At 35.5% G+C, this 10,611-nt stretch overlaps 1 protein-coding gene across 1 annotated transcript in view; it reads right to left on the bottom strand.

The window, feature by feature from the left end:
* Positions 1-5,746: 5,746 nt before the first annotated feature.
* LOC108764444 (uncharacterized) overlaps positions 5,747-10,611 on the bottom strand; it is a 45,014-nt gene continuing 40,149 nt past the window's right edge. Inside the window, exon 4 of the mRNA XM_018512708.1 lies at positions 5,747-6,183. Within this exon, the coding sequence (XP_018368210.1) occupies positions 6,162-6,183 (22 nt within the window). The 3' untranslated portion in view covers positions 5,747-6,161. The remainder of the gene's footprint in view (positions 6,184-10,611) is intronic.

The following is a 10,611-nucleotide window of genomic DNA, read 5'->3' as shown; positions in this document are numbered from 1 at the left end:
AACGCTAAAATCAGGTTATTTTCTACTTAATATTTAATTAAGAAAAGGATAACCGTATCTAGATACGTATCTAGATACGGTGACTTTAGCGTTCACCGTATCTAGATATACGTTATTGTAAAAACTCCTTAATATGTTGGAAGAAAGATCACATCTGTAAATTTCGATGGTCACAAAAATATAAAAATTCTGGATAAAAAGGAAATTCGAAAGTCAAGCGCATTAGGCGTCGCTATGATTATATATAGCAGTACTGTTTTATTTATATGCCGTATAACATAACACTTAATAGACAACAATACGCGTAAGCTCCATATTTCGTTTCCTTACTTTCCTCCATACAAAGCTGTCCTTCTATTTTCATTACATTCATAATCATAATCATCATTCTTTAAGATTGTTGTCATTATCGCACTTATTTCCGACATACAATACCTTTCTCTATGAATCGTTGGATAAATAACTACAACAGCCAAATTTATTAGAACAAGTAAATATGTAGTATTAAGTAGATATCCCGGGTTCCCTTTTCCTTAACTGTCACTGATTACGAGCGGTTAAACAAAAACGATTTGCAAAATTTCACGCTTTTTGCATTCTAGCAATATCAATCTGACAATGTTCGATGCGAAAACAAAGACACGAAAAACAACTGCGATCTTGCGATCTGGCGGTTTCACGTATAAATCGATGTTTTTTGTGGAAATATGAGGGCTGATGTATCCTTTTTTTTTTAAGTTTTTTAAATAATTTGAGAATTGCGTATATGCCTTATATCATTAGGTCTAGGTTTTAAAACCTAAATAACACTATTCATTACGAGAATAACTTTGCAGTGTAAAAGCGCATACACAATTACAATAACTTTTTAGCTATTCAATGAAATATCTTAATGTAATACGTAATTATCGATTACTAGAAAACGGGGTTCATTACGATTTTTCCAACAAAAAAATCTTATCAAGTGTAAAATAACGCTTAGAAGGGTCTTCTCGATCAAAAAACGAACACTATGCACTTCAAAAAAGAGCTCTCTTTCACAACCCAGCTTACAACCGTGAGAGAATTTACGACCCTTCTTGTGCTATAAAGTACTCTATTTGAATATACACGTCAAATATCAAACACACTATCCCTTCCCTCGGTCGTTTCAACTGAAACGAACAATCCCTAGGAAAAAGAAAGAACAGCAATTAAAAACTACATCTTTTTAGAGAGCTGGCTTCGCAAAAAGTGATTTGCGAATAAGTCCCCCAATAAGTACTTATAATTAAAACAAAAGGATAGATATCACGAACGATAAAGGTATGTGAAGGTCGAATTAACGCCATCGCTGACAGGTAATCTAATCTTCGTCACTCTCTTAGATTCGAACATGCGCACATTTATTCATACGGCGCAAGTGTTTCTATTTAAAGTGAAAAAATGTGTACCTCTAACAAATACACGTATACGATAGATTATATTACGATTATATTAAAAGTTATTGTTGCGTAGAGCTCTACATAATATTAATGCGAACAACAATCTTAATGGTGATCGGACAACGCACATACGTATTGTTCGTACGTGCACGTGCACGTGTATCGATATCTCAAGGTCGACGATTCGACTTATGCGAAGCCGCGGAAGGCGGCATAGATCTAAGCGGACGTCGGCACGTTTGACGCCACGGTTTCTTTGTGATTGTCCGAAATGCAGACACCGCGGACCCGCGACGCCGCTATTCGTGAACAACCAATCAGGAAGGGGATCGAGATCCGATGTAATGCGCGACGGAATCTCAATTGCTCATTCTTTCGAGTATCGAGCTGCTGACCGGTCGTAGACAAATTTCGATTAACGAAGTCTTCGTCGAGAACTTATATACGTATACGTGTGCGTTACCGCGACTCAGGGTTACCCCTAGGCGTCGTCGCGGTTAAATCCGATCACCAACAATAAATTTCTTGACTCAGGGTGACTCGCGACCACCCCTAGGCGCGGTCAAGAGGAAATAAATCAAGGCAATCGAGTTCCTTATGCGATATCATAGTGTCATGTAATGCGCGACATGAACACATTAATGCGAATAAACGATACGATTATTACAATAAACTTAACTCATATAAGTGTATATGACAGAACTGAAGTGTATTAATTTAAATATAATAAAACGATATTTTTTGACACGGAACCACAGCAGAGATATTAGTGTTATCTCTCTGATACGAAACAGTTATTGCTTAGAAAAATATGGCGATAATATATAAAATTTGCAAAGTCGAGCGAATCTGCTATGAGCGCCTCAGCGCAGCACCTCACGTTCGTGTTGAAATTGTCGAATCCCTAAAATCGTGTTTTAGAAAAGTGTATTAACCGACGAATATAAGGATTATTTCGGCGAGACGTGTAGACATTAATATTCAAAATACAAAACGTACGTTACATCACGGCAAAGTTTGTTAGACAAAAATGATAATAGAATTACCGATTAAAAATTAAGTTGTCTTCTCTCTTAATTTCGAATTCCGCGAATATTTTACAAACAGAAAAAAGTATCGAAATAAGATAAGCATTTCATTGTAATATAATTGGAAACTGATATCTAATCATAATTGTTCCAAGAGATACGAATTCTTTTTAGTTTCTCCGACAACAGAGAGTGTAGGAAAATCATGAATGAGTCCTATTTTCTAGGAGGAATTCGACGTGTCGTACTTTGCGTGCGGACGTATGCACGCATACTTAACGCATAGGTGACATATGTACATGCAGATATATGCGACTCACAATAGACACATGTTTCACACGCAAGGGTAACGGACGTGAGTACAATGCACGTCATTTAAGGGGATGCTAAAATCGTCTGTTTTATCAATTATTTTTCAAATAAGTATTTTTCTAACTGCCTTCATACAGACTTAAAAGTCCATCTCCTTAATTAAAGTATAAGCGATAGTGTAGTTCAAACCGGTCGACTTTATATCAAAAACGAAAAAAAGTTGAAAAATTACAGTTTTATTATCAGTTTCTCTGATGTCGATTCGCATCGATATTTGCTTTATATATAAATTTTAAATTTGTACGTATAAAACAATATTGGTTTGGACTAAGGATTACATGACAAACAATGTCGTGTTCTTAGAATTAGACTTAGAAGATACCTAATATAAAATATTATAGTTAATTAGAAAATTTGTATGCATGTGTGCATATTATACTTATGTAGTAGTGTGTACTGATATGTCGATGACACGTAAATCGTATGTGTGTAAGTTCTATTGAGTCGGTAATACAGACGGTTTTAGGATCCCCTTAACGCCATTATGTTAACACTTCACAGTTCTAAGTTTCATAAGAACGGAATATTGTTTAACGAATTTGATGTAACTTCAAAGATCTGCGTGGAAGAATAGAAGCTTCTGCTGTATCAAATGCAACAGATCGCGTTATGCAATTCGATTTGTCTATTCGTTTTCCCGCCAGATGATTTAACATGATAAAGCAAACGTGAGTGTTGCACTCCAAGTGTTGCATTTCTTTAATCGTACGTATAACAATGGCGAACTGCCTTAAACTAAAATTACGAGTTATATAATAAACGACAAGATGTCGAAAATTATAGGATATCGGCGTCATCCAATAGGTTGCCATGTATGTTTTCTTCGTATGAACATCTGACGCGAGTCTCACACGTAACAAAAGGATTGCACAAAGTGAGTCCACTTTATATAATGACGTGCGATGGTTAATTAAAAGTCAGTCGCTGTTATAGTGTCCGTGAGAATTTCTCTTCACGATTCAGACATTCGCAAGGCGAAAACAGAATGGTGTTTTTTATGCAGAATGTGTTGGCAAAATCTGAAGAATACCTATAGTACGATGCTTAGTACGAGATTCTTACACTATGCCTAATACGAAGTGTATAATGAGAGAATAATTATGTGTCGTATATATGTATAGTATATATATGTATAGTATATACATATGTGTAAAATTAATTATTGAATTAATTCTAACTAAATTTCTAAGCTTACTATATAGCTTAACTAAAGGCAAGAAACAGAAAGTTCCACTAAAAGACATAATATACCTATATATGAATCAAAAGAAAATTTGGTCATAAAATTTAGACATAAAATATAAATTTTGAAGCGAAATCTTATGTTCATAAAAACTTGATTAATATGCAAATTAATTCTTCTGTTACAAATTAACGACGATGATGATAAATCTGACACAGTATGGCGTACATGCTTATTACTGAAACGCAAATTCATTTACGGAAACAAGTCATTAAGTATTCTATGGTAATATTCGATCGGGCTATGCATCAAATTGTTACTTGAAACGTGTTTCGCACGAAGCAAGAGAGATGAGACAGGGGCAAGAGAAAAGAAGCAAACAGAAGGGAATGAGACTGCATATCGAAGGGACAGTGTTTTTTAGTGTTCTTATTTGTAAATTAATTTGCCGCAAGCTGAAGCGACCAGTTTTTGAGCGGCTATTTCATTGCACCACACCGCACGTCTGACACATCCGCCGATTTTGCGCGCAGATGCGCTCGCCTTTGTATGAAAAATTTTAATTATCGTAGAATAGCGGCTGATAATTCGTCGTATACGGTGTGAAAAAAGAATTTTAATATGGACTGAATTAATTCATGGTATTCCAAGATTAATTGCTTTACTCATTAAGATTAAAGATTTACTCACGTTAATTACTGCGATGTAATGATACTTGTTCAGGCAAGAAAACACGATAGATAAAGTGTCGGCCGATTGTGTATTTTATGGAAAGTCCTTGGCAATGTATAATGCAACTACGCACATGTACGACATAATTTTTATTGTTTTTCATAAACGACACATAACAATCGGACGACATTTTATCTATCGTGTGCTCTTGTCATTACGTTTTACAATATTAAACGTAAAAAATGTCACGTATCTGATCTCTTCGAGCATTGAACAAGCACGATTTGCATGAACATATCTTAGAAAGAAATATTTTTCTTCGATTATTTTTTTAAGAAATAGAAAAATTTGAAAAATTTGTCGAATAAATTTAAGTATTACATAATCATAATCGATGATTGAAAAATGGATGTCTTACCATGCTCGATCATGCGTGGCTGTAAGTCTCGTATCTTCCAATAATATTCAATAACACATCTAAATTGAGAAAACAGCAAGTCAGTATATGTATAATATATATGAATAAGCAGAAAGCATCAAAATCACTATGTCCATCATCGATTAATTCGACCAACACTTCGCCTGCTTGCGCAGCCACCGCCGTCATTCAGTGTTCGGTTTTCCATACACAAAATTGGCCATCCGCCATCATTGTGGAGAAACCAGCGGATAAAATCGTTACTTATGATCGGATAGATTTCTTAACGATTCGCTTGATGCCTGTCGCGCTTACGGTCGTTTTTCTCTGCAGCGGTATCTTGCCATCGCGTTCTCGCACCGAATTTTAAAATGGACAGACACGTGAAGACGCGGTACATGAACTCGCCGGACAAGCTCAAGGGACGTCAGAAGCGGTATGTCGCGGTCTTCTCATTCTCCGAGATTATGCTTGATTGAGCTGCCTTGCGGGAGCTGCTTTACCATGCGTAACGTCAGGGTCCGTCGATTTCGTTTCGCCTGAAACGAAAATCCGAACGCGGCGATTGTATACAATTCAGCGTTCGCCTGCCGAGAAAACGCGAGTGATCGTTTGAAAAATGAATGGGTTACGCTCTGCGATCTTGTTGTTCGCATGACGGTCCACGATCGTTCGATCCATTACCGCAAAGATCTGTTATCGCAATGGCGTCGATCATTGTGAGATTGTTCGTAGAGAAGCCGTAACTTTCGTCCTTTCACGAAGGACCACGATCACAATCGGGGATTAAAAGCAAAGGACGGAAAACGTCTGGGAACTTGCTGCGAAACCGACATAATAATTTTTCGCGATTTTTTTTTTAAGAATTGCTCGATTGACTGCGATTTGCTCGGACCACTGAATATGTAACAGCGTTGACTGCACACCTCGCGAAGCGATGTCCGAAACGTGTTGGCAATGATTGATAGTCAGGTTCAGTGCTCGTCCCGACAACCATTCTATCACTTTGGAGGCGACACGATTTTCTTTGGATTCTACGACGTAGTTTTCCTCGACGATTTACTTCATTGATTGTTAACGGTCGACCTGAAAGCAGAAAAATTGGATGGTAATAGAGATAGATACACAATATGATAATGATGTCGCTCATTTCTAAGATCTCTTAAACAATCATGTTTTGCCATGTTCTTTCTAATTTTACCAGTCATAATAGCCATTTTTCTAATTTTAATTAATAAGGCATTAATATGTCATCGAAAAATATCGCTATTTTATATCAATAATAAATGATAAGTATGACATGTTCAAATAAAGCAGAATACATCTCATCCTCTTATTTTTCACTATAATACTTTCCTTTGACTTTGTTAATTTGAATTGAAGTTTTAGACACATTTGCTCGTATATTTGTCTTCAATATTTATTCCCAATTTAAACACAAAATAATTATTGTGACTAAACCGCAATAACAATTGTTAGATGTTGAGATCATATCTATACATCACGGGAATAATAACGTAAACAAATTGATTCTGTCTTATGCAATAAGATTTACGCAACATGTCACGTGTAATTCTACGACGCATAATTTTCGAGATTCAAAGAAGTAACAGTAGTTTATACGTAATTTGCTTTAAAATGTAATAAAACCAATGCGATTAATGTAACCAATGTCGTATTAACGCGGACTCTATCTACTCAGATACGTAATTCCACATCCTTCTACGAGATTAAAAATGTCATTATTTTCAAAATAGTAATAATTCCGATTTAATTATGATCTACAATTGCTTTTTAATTATTATCGCCTGTAATATTATCTACAATAGGAAAAAGAAGTATAATTGTTACACTGAGAAAAATGTTCGTTCAAAAAGTAACAAACGGATATTTTCGATTGATTTTGATCGGATTTATAAGACTATCCGATCAAAATCAATCGGAAATATCCGTTTGTTACTTTTTGAACGAACATTTTTCTCAGTGTAACAATTATACTTCTTTTTCCTATTGTAGATAATATTACAGGCGATAATAATTAAAAAGCAATTGTAGATCATAATTAAATCGGAATTATTACTATTTTGAAAATAATGACATTTTTAATCTCGTAGAAGGATGTGGAATTACGTATCTTGTTACTTTTTGAACGGATAAAGCCCGGAAAGTTTTCTCAGTGTACAGCTGTGATTAAAGTACCAGCTGTAATGAGGGGATAAAAAATATATAGACCTATCTATCTATGTCATTTAAGATTCATAATAATACCGGATAAATCGCGTTATTTTATTACCGCTGACAACGTTTACTGACGTAAATGCACAATTGCCAAACGACTTGACATGCAATGTAAAAACGCAGCGTTACATTCAACTATGTTCAAGAATATACTGCACTTATGGCATCATCAACGAAAATACCGCTTATTTGCATTCTTCATTGCGATGACAGTTTATTACCGTATTTAATTTATTATATACATTACACCTCAAGAATTTCCTCTTGCAGTTTTACACATTATCCGTCTATCAAAACTATCAAAAGTTTATAATATAAAAATAATATTTGCTATTTAACAAGGTTATCACAAATTTGTTATCATTTAAGTCTTTATTAAAATGATGTAAGGAAACTGAACCCAATCCAATCGTTCAATATAAGCAACAACGCGGCACTAACACTAACGCAAAAAAAATTACCGAATGCCGGAAACCGCCGACTAAGAAATGGAGCCTGGAGAGAAGTTAACGACCGCCATGTCGGCTTATCCAGCGGATATTAAATCTGGTAGCGGGACATTTCTCATTCGAGAAGTTTTCTCAGAGAGACGACCGACGAGAGAAAACTTACCGCGATGCTTTAAAGATCGTCGAGTCGCGAAGGGGAAGGAGGCGGACGAGGTCCACCGCCGTAAAACAAAATCCACTACGGAAAGATGGCAAGAGAGAAAAGAGTGGACGAGAAAGAGGAGAGGACTGAAGAAGCGACAAGGACGCGAAGGAAGAGTATATTATGTTCGCTAAAGCAATGTTACCAACTCGAGAACTGGCGAACTAGCCGACAGTAAAATCCATTTTATGTCTCCCTCGTAAAGTCAGTCAAATGAAACCCGGACTTAGTTTTCATACGTGCACCCAATGGCAGACCCGGTTTCCTGCTCGCTACGATAGCAGGTTGTAACAAACTTTTTCGAAAGTCTAGACGCATTGGTACCTAGATCGGGCATTCTTTGTCGAATCAATCTTGTTTGGTGAAACCTCATTATGTTTTCGATGGCAATCGATTACAATCTCGTTTTACTTTCAACATCGCTGCGAGTTATATGTCACCAGTTTCAAAAAATCTATTTTAAAAACTAATACAAACACAAATTAAGAAGATTAATAAAATTAAGATATAAAGTGGAAAATTAAGATATATAAATCATGGAAACTCTGGAAAATATCAAGAAGTCGACCATTTTAATTTGATCCATGACGCGTGTATGGTATTTCGATTGAGTCTTTTATTTTGATTGATACACACGAAGCAATAACTTGTAAACAAAGAGCGGTACAAAATAGATACTAAAAAGCTTGACCAAGCAAAACATCGTTCGACACTAAAACCTGGTCGCCTCGTAAAATACGTCTCGGCAGACACACATCGAAAGAGTAGTGGCGATAAAGACCCAGTTCACATCTCAGGAGACCGACTTTGAAAAGATCTTTCGTTAGATACCACGAACCTCTTCTCAGAATCATTTTAATCGACTCCTTTGTTTGCCGATGCTGCAACCGTGTCTGAAAGATTCATTAATAAAACGTAATCGTGCCCCAACTTGAAGAAGAACGCACGAAAAACGCAAAAGTGGTTTCGACGAAAATACTATTACGCGGTATATATGATATATTATTGCGAAATCACCGGCTTTTATAGCTTCGAGGAACCTACAAAACTTGTAAACCATCGAAATATTAAGTAACGGATATGCCAACAATACAAGGAAAATGATTTCGAAAGCAAAACATATCAGACAGACATACAGAAGAGAACGTGATAAAAGCACTGAAAAGAAAAACAATCTGGTTGGATTAAGTAGTAATTCTGATAGAAAATGGACGAACAAGAATTTTTCGATTAAATCTATTAAAATTCTAGTTGAGATAACTAGAATTGTATTTGATGTAATTATTCTGGTAAAAAAAAAAAATAAAAATCCTAATAAATTTTACCAAAAATATTATATCAGTTAGAATTCCGATTATCTCAACTAGAATTTTAATAAATTTGGTCAGAAAATTCTGAATCGTCTATTTTCAATCAGAAATTTTTTTGAGTGAAATGATAAGAAAAATTGAGTTCATTGATACGCGTGCGATGGTATAGTCATAGTCGTCCATCATTGTTACACGTATTTAACCAGTTGACGACGCTTGGAATATTATTTCCACTCGTAAAACGATCCCTCTAACGATCGACAGTTACTTTGATGTCGTTTCAGGGGCGAGACCGAGCGTTATGTCGTTCCTGGTCGTGTTGCAATACACATTCTTCTCGTCTCGCTTTAGAGCTCGTGAATTTGTGCCGGTACACGATTCGTCATCTCGTTTTCATGAGGCTTTAACCGTCCGCGCCTGGGTCTTTTTTTACGAGCGACTACTTCGTCAAAGTGCCAACCACTTTGTTAAGTACACGTATCTGTAACGGTGCGTTACGACGAACGCAGGATCTACTAGTGTTAAGTGGATATGAGCTTTCAAGAAATATTCGATGACCGATCGCAAATATCATGAGAGCCAATAGCTGCCTTGAATGATGTAAATTTATCGTGCTATACGTACAGTCTATACGTGACCGTATTTGCAATTACTTTATATAGTTTTTCAGACATGACAATCACTGCGCATTATAAATGTAAGATTTTACATGCATTTTAAGTTGCTAACGCATTTACCGACTCGTTATATATTCTTCTCTAGAAAAAACTGCGATACCCTTTTATTATGTATCATTATGCGTCATTGCTCAAGGAAAGAATGATATGTTAACAAATGTATCTCGCAGCAATTGCACGTATTTTAAGACGTTATAAAATTTTAATATCTATAGATTCTCTCATTCCGAGAAAGTGAAAATACAACTACCCTTCTTCATTTCTTAAAAAAGAGCGATAATTTTAACTTTTTTTTTAGAGTGAATTTTCACTTCAAAGGAGTGAAATCTCACTTTTTGTGGGAGTGAGACTTCACTCCTTTGAAGTAAAAATTCACTCTAAAAAGAGTGAAAATTGTCACTTTTTTTCAAGAAGTGAAATATTTTCATTTTTTTTCAAGGGTGGTTGTATATTTACTCTTTTGGAGTGAGATTTCACTGCAACAAATTTAGAGTGTAAGTTTATTTAAAGTTATATATCAAAATGTGTTCGTTAAGAACAGAAATATGCATGCAAAATACGCAGCTTCTCCATATTATTAACAGTAATAATTATAATAATCATCACAATAATAATAAAATAATAATAAAACAGTATTA

This window comes from Trachymyrmex cornetzi, unplaced genomic scaffold (assembly GCF_001594075.2).
Source record: "Trachymyrmex cornetzi isolate Tcor2-1 unplaced genomic scaffold, Tcor1.1 scaffold422, whole genome shotgun sequence".
Lineage (NCBI taxonomy): Eukaryota > Metazoa > Arthropoda > Insecta > Hymenoptera > Formicidae > Trachymyrmex > Trachymyrmex cornetzi.
The sequence above is the reverse complement of the archived record's forward strand: the minus strand, read 5'-3'. Positions and strand labels throughout refer to the sequence as shown.